General features: G+C 46.9%; 1 protein-coding gene across 1 annotated transcript in view; it reads right to left on the reverse strand.

Annotated features, from left to right (window-relative positions):
* LOC141154642 (heat shock factor protein 3-like) overlaps positions 1–17,027 on the reverse strand; it is a 52,616-nt gene extending 35,589 nt beyond the window's left edge. The window contains exons 1-4 of the mRNA XM_073640907.1: positions 16,816–17,027; positions 8,650–8,758; positions 6,911–7,038; positions 1,330–1,454 (exon numbers count right to left, since the gene is read on the reverse strand). Coding sequence (XP_073497008.1) covers positions 1,330–1,454; positions 6,911–7,038; positions 8,650–8,758; positions 16,816–16,926 — 473 coding nt within the window. The 5' untranslated portion in view covers positions 16,927–17,027. The remainder of the gene's footprint in view (positions 1–1,329; positions 1,455–6,910; positions 7,039–8,649; positions 8,759–16,815) is intronic.
* Between the last annotated feature and the right edge of the window lie 317 nt (positions 17,028–17,344).

Consider the following 17,344-nt stretch of genomic DNA (forward strand, 5'->3'; position numbering starts at 1 on the left):
TGGCTGGGACTAGTGACGCGCTTTCGGCTGGTGCGTGTTAAATGCCGCTGTCAGCAATTGACAGCGGCATTTAACTGGTCATCAGCTGCGGGTGGGTCGCTGATCCACCCGCAGCTGCTACATGCACATGACAGCTGATCAGATCAGCTGTCATGTGTGGGGAAAGATGCGGACTCAGTGTCAGAGCCCGCATCAAAGGCAGGGACACGACCATTGACTTACATATACGTCCAAGGTCGTGAAGGGGTTAATATTTGCAAATGATCTTCTTGAAAGCTTTGTGATTACTGTCATATTGAGTAATGATGGGGACTTACCCAATCTGCTGTTGTATGCTGATGGGTATGGGGGTTAATGGTATGAACCAAAATGAGCTCTTGACATAGACTGTACTCCCTTCCAGGAGGTGCCTATCAGGCTTGAGTCATATCCTTTGCTTTCAAATTGTTCTTTCAAGAACTCAGCTTCCATAACATAACTAGCCGTGTGAGTACAATTGCGGTGGATACCAGTAAACTGACCCTGGGGATTATTAGTAAGCCAGGCAGGGAGGTGACGGCTAGGGATAAGAATAAAGCGGTTTGAATCCGCCTCCTTTCAATAACTCTTGGTGGCTAAACAATCCCAGGGCACAAAAATAGTCAAATCCAAAAAATTAACACCGACAGAACTGAATGTAAAAGTAAAGTATAGACCATAGTCGTGATTAATTTCCTCAAAAAAGTCTATCAATGAATCTTGAGAACCTTCCCAGATAAATAGAATATCATCAATAAACCGGCACCATAGGACCAGGACCGCCGTCTACCTTGAGTTAAAAATGGCAGACTCCTCCCAATAGCCGAAATATAGATTTGTATAGCTGGGGGCGAACCTGGTCCCCATGGTTGTACCCCAGGTCTGTCAGTTACTTCACTTATGATCATCAATTTTACTGTGTGTTAAAATAAATTTGATGCAATCTAGAATATACTCAATTTGTGTTTCAGAGTATTCTTCCATTTTGTTCAAAAAGTGATGTTGACGTTTTATTTTTATCCCTTGTCTTATACTAGCATGTTTGTACTATAGTAAATGTTTTAGCCATTTGTATATTCAAAAGTGCAGCAGTACCATAGACTTTACTCCGTATTCATTACAATTTCTCATGGGTCAGCACACAGGGCCATTGGTCTGCTAGCAGCACACATTTATGTTTACCGCCCCCCACCCTTGTTGGGCGCTAGTGTTATTTTTGTATAGAAGAATATATATGTCTTAAGAGCTGGCTACTATACAACTTCTAAATTCCCACGAGCTTACTTCCCGTGGAACCCATCTGCCACATACCGTCTCATATTTTCCAGCATAGTATCCATATTGCTTTGCACATGTTTAAGATCTTGCAGCTCCGTAACTATTTTCTGTAGATCATCCTGAGTGAGATTAGTATCTTCTGCCTTCACTGGAGGCATCTAAAATGCAAAGAAAGTCCAGATGTATTAATCTCTAAGTAGAACCACTTGATATGTTATGAAAGTGACAATTTCAATCTAAAATGTTAAAGTCCAAAATTTCTAAATTTACTGACAACATAGAAAAAACCAACAGTTGGTCATGGTGGAAGATCACCTTATGGTGCAAAGGAGCATGTGATAATATTTTAATGCCATGTTGTAAATCACAGCAAATTGAAAACACATGATTGATGACCGAATTCACATGTTTCAGTAGAGTTGACTATTACGTTGCTAGAACACACACTTTTTCAATGCACTCATTAAACTATGACCTGTGAATAAATCCATTATGGGGTTGTCCAGGTTTGGATGAAAGTCTGCACTCATTATAAATGCTCAAAGCGCACACATCCCACGCCGTGAGGATTCTCCGATGATGGTGGAGTGCACGGGTGGTCTTGTGACCGCCAGAATGCTTCTGGCCACATTCCGACTAGACGTGAGTGGTCTGGGTCAGTACAAGTGAACTGAGCAAAGGTGAGCACGTCAAGTCAGCAAGTAACGGCGTCGCATACTTGCTGCCTGTATACACTTTCCAATGTGAGCATGCTGCTACCCAGTGGTGGTGGGGGAGGGGGTACACAGATTAGTCAGACTGCTCTGCCCCTGAACTGTAGTCAGATAGTGTGACTGTACTGCTGATAAAATGCTGACAGCATTGTAATTACACAGCCTAATAAGTGTGAGATCCCTAGATTCAGGCTCTCATGCCCTAGATTACGCTGTTCACAGGTTAAATAGTAAAAACTTGCTGACAGATTTCCTTTAAGGTAAGACAGTTTTGAGGCAGTACAAAACTACATGCAGCTTTTACATAAGCAAGCATGGTTAAAAGGGAATCTATCAGCAGGTGTTTGCCATGTAATCTGAGGACAGCATGAAGCAAGACTTAAAATACAGATTTCGAAGATATGACACATGTCCGGCTGTGTGCTATTCACTTACACTGAAGGTTTTATCACCTGGTGATCATCATTGCTGGACTACAGCAGCATGCCTCCTGGTCTCACAACAACCCCACCTCTGATAAGCAGCTCACTGTCTATAGACCATGTACATATAGAGCCTGGGGTGGGTGGGGTTAGCTTTCTCAGCTCTGCTGCATTGTTAATCTAAGCACTCAGATTACTGGGCCGCAGCCGTTCTGACACAATCAAAGTGACACATTGTTGGATTCAGGGTCTCTTTTCCTGCATCATGGTGCTCTCAGATGAAGTGGCAAAAACCTACTGACATTCCCTTTAAGGGGATTTACATTTCAAGATAATTGTGAACGATTGTTGCTAAAAATGCTTGTTTCAGGATTATCTTGCAGTGTAAACAGACCGCTTATCGCTCAATGAATGAACAAAATGCTGGTTTATTTGGTGAAATGATCTTATACAGCATAAAAGAAGATCGTTCTCTGTGGGGCATCATCCTGTGTAAGCCGGACTTGTGCTGCTGAGAACAATGGCAGCCTATGAGCACTGAGCAACTTCGGATAGATCGCTCAGTGAGCTTCATCTGCTTCGGTCTGCCGGGTAAACAAGCATTCAAATGACCACCAATTAATTGGTAAGGGTTTACTGATCAGCGGTCTTATGGTGCCGCTGCTCGTTCTGTGTAAAGGGATCCTTAAGATGAGTGTATTGTTGGTTACAGCACTCAGACTTTAATAGGCCAATTTAAACGCTCAGTGCCATTTCAGCATTTCTATCTCCACTTATGAGCCAACTCTCCCTCTGCCAACTGAACTCATCATCCACTCAAGGGGTAACAAAAAAAAAAACAGTGGAAATCCATCTTAGCCAAAGAAAGACAAGCAGCACTCGGAGGCGTCAGGTTACTGAGAGCGACACTCTACTGAGAGCGACACTCTACTGAGAGCGACACTCTACTGAGAGCGACACTCTACTGAGAGCGACACTCTACTGAGAGCGACACTAATTTTGGCTTCCACAAAGTTTGCAGCTTCCGTGGCTTTAGATATTTTTGTCAGAGGTTTCTATGGTTAATGAGGAACAATTATGAGCATTTCACAAGTTTTAAAACTTTTAACACATTAAGATTATGCAAAGACTCAATATTTAAAGTGTTAACTCTTATTTTATTTTGTAAGACTCCTGCAGTTCGCCCTGGCAGCTGGATATCGGCTTCTAGGCCAAATCCTGACTGATTGCCACCCTTTCTTCCTTTCTTGCCTAATCAGTGTTTTGAGTTTATCACAATTCTATTATTATGGAGTCTTCCCTGAAACACTTTTTTCTGGTGTCTCGCTTTGCTGCCAATGTTTTAATTTCTTTTTAAATTCCAAGCGGAAGCCGCCAAAAAAATGGACCAGTCACTTCATGGCTTTTTAAGCCTGAAGTGGTTAAAAGAGCAAGTGGTTTTCACATTGCTGAGCATACAGTCATTCTTTTTTGGCTTTTTTTTTAGCCACTTTTTCAGGTATGTCTGGGCGGAATCAGCCTGAACAAGACGCCATGTGCACATACCCCTTCTGTGTTTTTGTTTGTCCATCCACTTTTTGAGAATTGAGCACAGGTTCCCAATGGGATTGAGATCTGATGAGTCTCCTGGCCATGGACCCAACATTTGCTGTTTTTCTCACCAAGCCACTTATTACTTTTATCTTGTGACATGCTGATCCATCACGCTGGAAAAAGCTTTGTTGATCAATAAAATTACTCGTGGATGATTGGTGGAAGTTGCACTGGAGGAGGTTTAGATCCCATTCTTTATTCATGGCAGTGTTTTTATTATTATTAGGCATACTGATGAATTTTCCCACTGCCATGGATGGAAAACAAACACATGAATGGTCTCAGGATGAATTACTCTCAATAGTCCTGAACAGCAGTGTCGTTACCGACATCACTGCTCTTCAGACGTTCCAGGTCACTCTGGACTACTTCGGACCCGAGTGGGAACTTTTTTTTTTAATAAATTGGTGAATGATGGTGTTTATTTCAATAAAGTATTTGTGTGTGTGTGTTTCTTACTGGCTGATAGACGCCCCTCCATTACTAAAACTAGGGCTTGATGTCAGCTATGATTTTGGACAAATCACAGGTGACATCAACCCCAACTACTATTACCCCGATTGCCACTGCACCAGGGCATTGGGAAGAGCTGGGCAAAGCGCCTGAATTTGTGCATCTAATGTGATGTGCCACTTCTGGGGCGGCTGTGGACTGGTATTTTTAGGCTGGGAAGGGTCCAATATCCATGGGCCTGCCCAGCTGTCTGCTTTAGCTTTGCTGGTTGCAAAAATGGGGGCGGGGGATGACCATAATTACAACCACTGATCTATAGTGAGTTAGCTAGTTGCTAGTGGTCATAACCATGGCTTCCTAAGGTCCTGCAATGCCTGCACATGAGGTAAGAGACATAGCGAATCCGTAAAACTACACTACATTTCTAATTGGAGATATTTACTAATATTATTATTACAACTACTACATATTGGGATAGGGTCTTGGAGATGGGAATACTCCTTTAACAGAAGTTATCAGATAGTTTTCACTGGGGGAATGCAGGTCTTCTCCCTGAAGGAGTTGCTATCTGATAACACCCAATTGGACATAAAAGAGTTAACTCATTAGGTGCCAAATACTTTGATTGCTAGTACCTCCACAACGGAAAGGTGAAAAAAAAAGTTTTATTCCACTCTGCTGCCATTACATTGTGTATCCAGCTCAAAATGTAAAAATTAGAGACAGATCCTCTTTAAAGCAGTTCAACTGGCAACAGGGTAATTCCACCCAAGACCCGCTGTCACACAAATTGCTGAAAAAGTTCATAATGATATGATAGAAAAGGTGCCAGATCATCATCCATGCTGGGAGGGATAAGCACTGCTGGAAACAACCAGTATGTGTGCATCAGAATAAAAGTGCCCAATAGAGAACAGTACATCTTACCTGGGGGATCCATATAGGAAAAGGCAAGGAAGCCACCAGGGTAATGATCTGGACAATGAGCTGCTGGGAAACTTTGGGTCCAAGCACACATGGGGATGATACATTGACATTTACCGTATGTGTCACATATATGCCAAATATTGTCACATACCAAGTACATCTTCCCAACAAAGATATTCCCTGATGGCAGAGGCTCATCACAGCAGGATTATGTGACTTGTTGCACAACAAATTCCCAAGATCCTGAGCTGATTATTAACTGTGAAAACCAAAACCAATAAACAGAGGCCCCTTTCAATTTACGGAATATAAAAGGATCTCCTGCTAAAGCCCTGGTGCCATATAGCACAGAAAGTTTCAAGGGTCGTCCGGCATTGATTTTTTTCAAGGGTCGGAGCATTTGCAGCACAAGGGAAAGCGGTCATACTATTATTATTCAGAAGTCAGCGTTTTTCCTGTATGCAAAAGAAATGGTACGGGAGCCATCAGTAATTGGTCAGTGTGTTGTCAGTGTTTTTGACGTATAGATAACTACATCACAAAGCTTCTCCCATTTATTACAGTTCTGATCACAGACTGCACACAGATTGTACACTGACACCATCCGTGTGCTGCACGCGGACCCATAGACTTGTATTGGCACTTTTCACTCGTGCTGCCAAATAATGGACATGCTGTTTCGTTACGTGAAAAATACAGACATGTCAATAGATTTTATTGGGAACGTCTTCTATTCATGAAAAGCAAGAATAGGATATGTACGTGGAGCATAGATGTCTGAATGAGGCCTTAGACAGGCAGAAATCGCTGCTCTTTGTGAAAATAGGATTTTGAGCATCTTGGCGAACACAAGAATTCTAGCCATTTAAAGGGAATCTGTCAGCAGGTGTTGGCTATGTAATCAGAGGACAGCATAAAGTAGCAGCTGAGACACAGATTGCAGCCATGTGTTACATATTAGGCGGTGTGCTGTTTTCATACAATGATCGTTTTATCACCAGCACATTATCACTGCCAGGACTGGTGCTCACATGAGCCGTGGTCTGACCACGCCTCCTCCTCTGATAAGCAGCTCACTGTCAATATACAATATACACAGAAAGCTGTGGTGTGGGCAGGGTTAGCTTTCTCAGCTCTGCTATATCCAAGAGCTCTGATTGTGTCACAACTGCTGCACCCAGTAATCCAAGTGATACATCGTTGGAATCACGGTCTCTCTTCCTACGTCATGCTGCTTTCAGATGAGAGCAAAAACCTGGCGGATTACCTTTAACAACTGAAGGCTGAAATTTGCGCAAAGAAATGTGTCATAATAAAACTATTATTATTTTACGGCAAAAGTTTACTGGGAACACAACACTTACTGTATTTATTTCCTAGGCTTTAAAAGACTTGAATGCTTATGTAATGGAGTCAACAAACCACAAGGACACAACACATTTCATCAGGCAGCATTACAGATGATGGATTGAGAATAAGACTCTACACTGTAACATTCATACATACCTTTCGCTTGATATTTTCTAAAAGTTCGGCCTTCCCCTTTTTAAAAAACTGATGTTGGAACTCAATCCCTGAGCCACTGTCACATTTCACAAGGCCGCTCTCAAGACTCAGCACTTTCTTGAAGCCATCTATAGAAATGCAAATCAAGTTGTTACAAAAATGGGAAATATTTGTAGGCCGCAAATTCTGATAATGTGATTCAGTGTTGGGATATCTATCAATCACTTCAGTGTAGGCGCCTCCATCAGTCCCATAGAGGTGACAAGCAGCAGCAGTGCACATGCCTGACCATGCTCCGTTAATCTGGCTTTAGTTTACAGGTGGACAGGCTCATCTGGAATAGGGGGCACAACGTGCGCACATCTGTGATACGCCTCTACTTCGTGCAACTAAAAGCATCAGTCTTCCTACCACACGCTGTGCTCTGCCATAATGCTACACTGCATTTAAAGGGGTGTGTAGTCGGCAGTGTGCACATCGCATACTTGCAGTCACATAACCGATTGGCCTCGCCACCGGAGAATCCTGACAGTATACACTGTGGATTCACAAGTCTGGAGGCAGAGTGACTGCCGACTTTTGTGCCAAACCTGGACAAGCCCTATATACTAACAGCGTCCATCTGATGAGCTGTGGATAACTCACACAGAAGACTCGGGTATCATTAAATCCCATTCCATGCAGTGTCAGATACAAATTTGTGGCTTCAATATTAGTTCACAACACCAGCCGACTGGAGTATTTAAAGTACAATAATTACAAGGGCAGCACCAGGTATATGGTTCTAGATTTCAATATTCATATACAATTGTCCTGTTTCTAGGACTAGATTTAAACATCATTGTTATACTTCAGGGGTAATAATAATATTACCAAATATCTCCAATTAGAAATGTAGAATAGTTCTTCTGATTCACTATGTCTCTCTCCTCATGTGCAGGCATTGCAGGACCTTAGGTATCCATGGTTAGAGCACTGATATAGTGATAGTTAGCTAGTGGTCGTAACCATGGATATCTAAGCTACTGTAATGCCTGCACACAATTAAAGAGACATAGTGAGTCAGAAGAACTATAGTACATTTCTAATTGGAGATATTTGCTAATATTATTACTACACCTACTACATATTGGGATATAATCTTGGAGATGGGAATACCCCTTTAAATGTAATTTTTAGCCTCTTATGGTGGTCTTGTCATATTTTATACTCAACAAATACCATATTTTTTATATACTTTACAAAAAATATCCATACATTCTCCAAAACGGCAATTCTTTCTTTCTTTCATCTGGAATTTTCTCTACCCAATCCCACTGGGCCACAACACTATGTAAGGCAGAAACCAGTGGCGTGAAGCACCAGATTCTCTTTACAGTACACGAAGGAAGTCCCCAGTATGAATGGAGCCATAGTGGGAATCTGCAGCCACTATTTTATTTCCTGTCCACAGGCGTGGTGGTCCTCCATGTTTGCGCCCTCTTCAGGCACACAGGCTTTTGTGATTGTTGGGGGTCCCAGTGAGCATACATTTGCGGTTGATATGTGATCTACATTTACAGGACAGCTGATTAAAGTCATAACTAGCCTATAATTTATTTATTAGAGCCAGTACAACACCTATAAATATACATAGTGGATGAAAAGATGATATGACACCTGATCAAAAACATTGTGAATGCACATGGATATTGCACTCCATTGTCTGCATTAGATTCTGGTGGAGACATCATACATACACATGTTAAGCTGGCGGATGAAGCTGGACAGGTTGTTGTGCTTGAAGTACTTAGGCAGGATCTCTTTGGAGAACTTTTGCTCATCCAGGATACAAAAGTTCTGACCGTTCTGCAAAAGACACAATGCAGACATTTTATAAGCAAACACCAAAGAAGGGTGGGGACAATGACAGGATTCACCTTACCAGGATCACACAAGCCCACCAAAAAGCAACACTGAAGAATAGAGCTCCAAAACAGAAGTGTCTTATTTATTCCCCCAGGGCCGTGACGTTTCCCCTCAGGGTCAAGTAATCATAGAATGTTAGAGTTGGAAAGGACCTCCAGGGTCCTCGTGTCCAACCCCCTGCTCAATGCGGGATTCACTAAACCATCTCAGACAGATGTCTGTCCAGCCTCTGTTTGAAGACGTCCATTGAAGGAGACCTCACCACCTCTCGTGGCAGCCTGTTCCACTCATTGATCACCCTAACTGTCAAAAAGTTTTTTCTAGTATCTAATCTGTGTCTCCTCCCATTCAGTTTCATCCCATTGCTTCTAGTCTTTCTGTGTGTAAGTGAGAATAAAGCTGATCCCGCTACACTGTGACAGCCCTTCAGATATTTGTAGACAGCTATTAAGTCTCCTCTCAGTCTTCTTTTGTGCAAGCTAAACATTCCCAAATCCTCTAACCGTTCCTCATAGGACATTGTTTGCAGACCGGTCACCATTGTGGTCGCTCATCTCTGAACTTGCTCCAGTTTTTTCATGTCTTTTTTTAAATGTGGTGCCCAGAACTGGACACAGTATTCCAGATGAGGTCTGACCAAGGAGGAGTAGAGGAGGAGAATTACTTCAGGTCATCTAGACTCTATGCTTCTGTTACTGCAACCCAGAATTGTGTTTTTCGCTGCTGCAGCACACTGTTGACTCATGTGCAGTCTGTGATCTATTAGTATACCTGTCTTTTTCACATGTGCTGTTGCTTAGCCCTATTCCTCCCATTCTGTATATGCTTTTTTCATTTTTCTTGCCCAGATGTAGTACGTTGCATTTCTCCCTGTTAAAAACCATTCTGTTAATTGTTAGTTACTGCCCACTGCTCCAGTTTATTTAGATCTTTCTGAATCGTCTCTCTTCTCTAGTATTAGCTATCCCACCTGTGTATGTCAAGTCTGCAGTATTTTCATCACTGCCTTACGTATAATACAGCCGGGAAAATGTATATAATTACTAAAGTCTCATCCGAAAAATACAAGGGTGAGTAACAGAACATTCCCGTTTGGACTGATACTGTTAACTTAACTGCAGGAGGCCTATGACCCATCAACATGTATATAGAACCAACTTACTCCACAGCATCTTACAGTTCAGAAGTTACGGCTACAGAGTGACACATAATTCACCAATTCAGACAAGGGGAGTGAGGACCCTGCTCACAATCTATAGGAAAGTAGAGAATACACTAAAGGTAAGAAGTGCTTGCAGTGCATGGTCCAGCCATAGGGGGAGACATTGAAGCTGGCCCCATCTGTTCCCAGACAGTAACTATACACATAGAAATACATGGTGCCAACGAGTGCATGGAATGAGTTGGGACAGATGATAGACAGGATCAGATTCTGGGGAAAATGAAGGAGGAGAAAACTGAGAACATTATTAGGGAAACAGACCCCAAACGATGTGTTGTCTTCCTGGTGCTTGACTTCAGCACATCTCTGTTCGGGTTGACAGATTGCTTGGAGGGGCCCCAGTGGTCATGGTGCATGTCGGCACCAATGACAAAGTTAGAGGTAGGTGGAAGATCCTTAAAGATTATTTCAGGGAATTCTACTTGTACCACGCTAGAGAGGCAGTAGATTAGGGAAGTGAATAAGTGGCTAAGGAATTGGTGGAGGAAGGAGGGTTTTGGCTACAGACTCTATGCTAGGGATGGGATGCACCTCAATGGGAAGGGTGCAGCTGTGCTGGGGGATAGATGGTGAGAAGGTTGGAGGAGTATTTAAACTAGGTACTGGGGGGCGGGCAATTACTGTAACAAGATGGAGGAATTAGAATATTGTTGAAAGAAAATTACGATATCATGTGGATAACAGAAACAAGGCAGGACAAGCGCTATGACTGGCCTGTTAATTTACTGGGCTATAGTCTGTTCAGGAATGACTGGACAAATAAGTGAGGGGGGGGGGGGGTTTGTTTATATGTAAAATAATCAGGAACATTTGCCCTGTGTGATGGAGATAAGGGGCAGGAGAAAGAATAATAAAATACTGATAGAGGTTTGTTATAAGTCTCCAAATATAATGGAAGTGGCAAAAAATATCCTCATAAAGCAAATAGATGAGGTAGCGAATCAGGGAGAAGTCATTATTATGGGGGATTTCAACTACCCGGATATAAATTGGGGCGCAGAAACCTGCAGGTCCAGCAAAGGACACAGGTTTTTGACAACAATGAAAGACAATTACCTTTCACAACAGGCACAGGAACCAACAAGAAGGGGGGCACTGCTAGACCCAATATGGACCAATAGGCCAGACAGAATATCAAATATATGCATTGGGGGTCACGGGTATTAATAATCACAAAATAATATGTTTTCATGTATCCTGTAAGTAGAGGGGCTACAAGGACACTAAACTTCTCAAAGGTGAATTTCCAACAGCCGAGAGATGATCTTCATGCCATTAACTGGGACAAAGTCCTAAGAAATAAAAGTACACAGGGCAAATAGGAGACTTTTATAAGCATCCAGTGTACGACCTGTGCACAATATATACCCTATGGGAATAAACAAGCTAGAAATAGGAGGAAACCACTATGGCTAAATAGAGCTGTAAGGGGCGCAATAACAGACAAAAAGAAAGCGTTTAGGGAATTAAAGCAAGATGGGAGTGATGAGGCGTTATCATCGCTGCACCCCAGGACTGTAAGTAAATTAGTCTGTTTTTCTAACAACGCTGCATATTACGGAAAGTTTAATGAAAGAGGACAACGTCAGCAGGTTTTGACACCCCAAAATAATATCTCTGTAAATTCACTGCAATGACCATTAGATCTATAGCTTTGTTTCGGAAACATTTGTTTTCTTTTTTTGAAAAATCCATTGCTGAATCTTTATGCAAATATGAGGTAAGTGCAGCAGTGCAGGTCCTGGCCTCCGCACTAGCGTAGCACTACATTTGGCCGTGTTTCCAGTACGCGTAGCATCAGTTTTTTCTCACGTATACCACACGCACCCATTATAACCTACGGTGTTTTGCACATGGTCGTTTTTTACCGGGAACATGGAATACAAAGGCCAATACTATGGGTCCATATAAAACATGTATTGCACGTGTGTCATCTGTGTGTGGTACGTCTTTAATATTACAAAGTATAGGAGAAGCTTATGTTCTTTTGCCATGCCGGAAAAACAGCGATGACACACTGATACAAAACACTGATGAAACCGGTACTTTTTTTTCTGGTATCAGTTTTATACAGATGTGTGAAGGAGGCCTTAGAGGCATTGGGGACCTTCAGCACAGAATGACTGTTCAAACCAAGTACAGGCGCTCGGTGCATCAAGGTGGGGCCAATCATTAATATACACCTTCCCCCCCCCCATCTCCACTCCCCCTTTGATTGACAGCTCTGACTTCATAGAGGCAGAGATAGATGGAAACCAAGCAGGTGGGAAGGTGAATGTAAATGTTTGACTACGACGCACCGAGTGCCTGGGCTTGGTCTGAACAGTCATTCTGTGCTGACAGACTCCCTTTAAAGGTAGAATCCATGCACTCTGACCCATCCCCATGTCGTCATTTCCTTTCCTTGTTGTAGGTATATAAATTCCTGATATGTAGAAAAAAATCCTCCTTTCACTTTTCCATAAATTTCTGATACTTGTTACTGTAATAGGCCTGAGGAAAGCTCAGGCTCAGTGCCGAAACGTGCAGCCTGTTTTATCCTGATTAAACCTGCTCCATCTTTTTCTGCCTAACTTCACTTCTGCATAAATCAGCAGCGCCACTATTTTCGTCTTTTTCGCTTTTCAGCTATTTATGCTATCAGTAACTGATGGGTAACTCTTCTGCCCCAGTGGAGATCGCAGGTACTGGCATTACCTGGAGCAGCACATGCACTGCAAGGATCTAATGATGCGAGAGGCAGTACTGATCTGTGCATGCGCCGGCCCAAGGAACACCGATCCATGGGAGATCTCAGGCGGGGAAGGCAAGAACAGCCTGTCAAGTCACTGACGGGGGAAAACACATGGAGACAGGCCAGACAGTTATAGGTGCAGGGCCAACACTGCAGCATCTGTAGCTCATTTGTCCAAAAATTTGACAACGAATTTCGCAAAAAATGAAAAACAAGGATTTCAGAAACAAAAGTGTAGATTTAATATAGATTACAAAGATTCTACTAGTCTGGGGTGTAAACACTGCTGACAAAGGATCTGATACAGAAGCTATAACTCCAGGAGTGTACAGCCTGACACTACCAGTCCTGATAAAGGGATGTACAGCCTGAAACTGCGGGTCCTACCATCTGCCCCCTGATAGAGGGGCGCACAGCCCGACGCCCCCTGATAGAGGGGCGTACAGCCCGACGCCGCCGCTCCTGATAGAGGGGCGTACAGCCCGACGCCGCCGCTCCTGATAGAGGGGCGTACAGCCCGACGCCGCCGCTCCTGATAGAGGGGTGTATAGCCTGCCGCTCCTGATATAGGGGTGTATAGCCTGACGCCACCGCTCCTGATATAGGGGTGTACAGCCCGACGCCGCCGCTCCTGATAGAGGGGTGTATAGCCTGCCGCTCCTGATATAGGGGTGTATAGCCTGACGCCACCGCTCCTGATATAGGGGTGTACAGCCTGACGCCACCGTTCCTGATATAGGGGCGTAGAGCCTGACGCCGCCGCTCCTGATATAGGGGCGTACAGCCTGACGCCGCAGCTCCTGATATAGGGGCGTACAGCCTGACGCCGCCGCTCCTGATATAGGGGCGTACAGCCTGACGCCGCCGCTCCTGATATAGGGGCGTACAGCCTGACGCCGCCGCTCCTGATATAGGGGCGTACAGCCTGACGCCGCCGCTCCTGATATAGGGGCGTACAGCCTGACGAAGCCGCTCCTGATATAGGGGCGTACAGCCTGACGAAGCCGCTCCTGATATAGGGGCGTACAGCCTGACGAAGCCGCTCCTGATATAGGGGCGTACAGCCTGACGAAGCCGCTCCTGATATAGGGGCGTACAGCCTGACGAAGCCGCTCCTGATATAGGGGCGTACAGCCTGACGAAGCCGCTCCTGATATAGGGGCGTACAGCCTGACGAAGCCGCTCCTGATATAGGGGCGTACAGCCTGACGAAGCCGCTCCTGATATAGGGGTGTACAGCCTGACGCCACCGTTCCTGATATAGGGGCGTAGAGCCTGACGCCGCCGCTCCTGATATAGGGGCGTACAGTCTGACGCCGCCGCTCCTGATATAGGGGCGTACAGCCTGACGCCGCCGCTCCTGATATAGGGGCGTACAGCCTGACGCCGCCGCTCCTGATATAGGGGCGTACAGCCTGACGAAGCCGCTCCTGATATAGGGGCGTACAGCCTGACGAAGCCGCTCCTGATATAGGGGCGTACAGCCTGACGAAGCCGCTCCTGATATAGGGGTGTACAGCCTGACGAAGCCGCTCCTGATATAGGGGTGTACAGCCTGACGAAGCCGCTCCTGATATAGGGGTGTACAGCCTGCCGCTCCTGATATAGGGGTGTACAGCCTGACGCCACCGCTCCTGATATAGGGGTGTACAGCCTGCCGCTCCTGATATAGGGGTGTACAGCCTGCCGCTCCTGATATAGGGGTGTACAGCCTGACGCTCCTGATATAGGGGTGTACAGCCTGACGAAGCCGCTCCTGATATAGGGGTGTACAGCCTGACGCCGCCGCTCCTGATATAGGGGTGCACAGCCTGACTCCGCCGCTCCTGATATAGGGGTGTACAGCCTGCCGCTCCTGATATAGGGGTGTACAGCCTGCCGCTCCTGATATAGGGGTGTACAGCCTGACGCTCCTGATATAGGGGTGTACAGCCTGACGCTCCTGATATAGGGGTGTACAGCCTGACGCCGCCGCTCCTGATATAGGGGTGTACAGCCTGCCGCTCCTGATATAGGGGTGTACAGCCTGCCGCTCCTGATATAGGGGTGTACAGCCTGCCGCTCCTGATATAGGGGTGTACAGCCTGCCGCTCCTGATATAGGGGTGTACAGCCTGCCGCTCCTGATATAGGGGTGTACAGCCTGCCGCTCCTGATATAGGGGTGTACAGCCTGCCGCTCCTGATATAGGGGTGTACAGCCTGACGCTCCTGATATAGGGGCGTACAGCCTGACGCCGCCGCTCCTGATATAGGGGTGTACAGCCTGACGAAGCCGCTCCTGATATAGGGGTGTACAGCTTGACGAAGCCGCTCCTGATATAGGGGTGTACAGCCTGACGAAGCCGCTCCTGATATAGGGGTGTACAGCCTGACGAAGCCGCTCCTGATATAGGGGTGTACAGCCTGACAAAGCCGCTCCTGATATAGGGGTGTACAGCCTGACGCCACCGTTCCTGATATAGGGGCGTAGAGCCTGACGCCGCCGCTCCTGATATAGGGGCGTACAGCCTGACGCCGCAGCTCCTGATATAGGGGCGTACAGCCTGACGCCGTCGCTCCTGATATAGGGGCGTACAGCCTGACGCCGCCGCTCCTGATATAGGGGCGTACAGCCTGACGAAGCCGCTCCTGATATAGGGGTGTACAGCCTGACGAAGCCGCTCCTGATATAGGGGTGTACAGCCTGACGAAGCCGCTCCTGATATAGGGGTGTACAGCCTGCCGCTCCTGATATAGGGGTGTACAGCCTGCCGCTCCTGATATAGGGGTGTACAGCCTGACGCCACCGCTCCTGATATAGGGGTGTACAGCCTGCCGCTCCTGATATAGGGGTGTACAGCCTGCCGCTCCTGATATAGGGGTGTACAGCCTGCCGCTCCTGATATAGGGGTGTACAGCCTGCCGCTCCTGATATAGGGGTGTACAGCCTGACGCCGCCGCTCCTGATATAGGGGTGCACAGCCTGACGCCGCCGCTCCTGATATAGGGGTGCACAGCCTGACTCCGCCGCTCCTGATATAGGGGTGTACAGCCTGCCGCTCCTGATATAGGGGTGTACAGCCTGCCGCTCCTGATATAGGGGTGTACAGCCTGCCGCTCCTGATATAGGGGTGTACAGCCTGACGCCGCCGCTCCTGATATAGGGGTGTACAGCCTGCCGCTCCTGATATAGGGGTGTACAGCCTGACGCCGCCGCTCCTGATATAGGGGTGTACAGCCTGACGCCGCCGCTCCTGATATAGGGGTGTACAGCCTGCCGCTCCTGATATAGGGGTGTACAGCCTGCCGCTCCTGATATAGGGGTGTACAGCCTGCCGCTCCTGATATAGGGGTGTACAGCCTGCCGCTCCTGATATAGGGGTGTACAGCCTGCCGCTCCTGATATAGAGTGTACAGCCTGACGCCGCCGCTCCTGATATAGGGGTGCACAGCCTGACTCCGCCGCTCCTGATATAGGGGTGTACAGCCTGCCGCTCCTGATATAGGGGTGCACAGCCTGACTCCGCCGCTCCTGATATAGGGGTGTACAGCCTGCCGCTCCTGATATAGGGGTGTACAGCCTGACGCCGCCGCTCCTGATATAGGGGTGTACAGCCTGCCGCTCCTGATATAGGGGTGTACAGCCTGACGCCGCCGCTCCTGATATAGGGGTGTACAGCCTGCCGCTCCTGATATAGGGGTGTACAGCCTGACGCCGCCGCTCCTGATATAGGGGTGTACAGCCTGCCGCTCCTGATATAGGGGTGTACAGCCTGCCGCTCCTGATATAGGGGTGTACAGCCTGACGCCGCCGCTCCTGATATAGGGGTGCACAGCCTGACGCCGCCGCTCCTGATATAGGGGTGCACAGCCTGACGCCGCCGCTCCTGATATAGGGGTGTACAGCCTGACGCCGCCGCTCCTGATATAGGGGTGTACAGCCTGACGCTGCTGATATAGGGGTGTACAGCCTGACGCTCCTGATATAGGGGTGTATATCCCACTGTTACCAGGTGGGGAGCACACTGGACCTTTCAGACTGTGACCCGAGGAGGTATTACCGAGCTCCATGTGATGACATCACTGTTACTCGGCTCTTCCAGCAGCGCCCACAGCTTCATGAGGAAGGCGGGAACCGGCGGAGATCCGACAGAAGCGCTGGGCTCCTTCATGCCGTCACCCGAGCACACAGCAGCACACACCAGGACAGGCTGTACACGCGACGCACGCACAGCGCTAGCGCTTCCGGTATAAATGTGTCCCGCCCCCACAACATGCCGGAGGCGCTCATTGGGCCAGACTGGAAAGTAGAACTTTAGGCCCCGCCCCTTTCAGTCACGTCTAGTGAGCGCTGCAGGCAGGGAGGATTATGGGAGCTGCAGTGTGGCGTCTCGGCGGGGAGTGGAGGGGGCGCCTCCTACCGGTGGGGAGGGGACATGTGTCGCAGGAGAGGGCGTCACTTCTCTCCCCTTCAGGGCACAGTCTCGCGGTTCTGGCACTTTACTTTATGTCTGTCCTGGCAGGGAATGAATTTTAAGGGATTGTCCATTGCTAGGACAACCCGTTTTCAATCTGAATGTTCCCCCTCCA

The sequence above is a fragment of the Phyllobates terribilis genome, unplaced genomic scaffold (assembly GCF_046119375.1).
Source record: "Phyllobates terribilis strain yellow unplaced genomic scaffold, ASM4611937v1 Scaffold_7__3_contigs__length_470593459, whole genome shotgun sequence".
Classification (NCBI taxonomy): Eukaryota; Metazoa; Chordata; class Amphibia; order Anura; family Dendrobatidae; genus Phyllobates; species Phyllobates terribilis.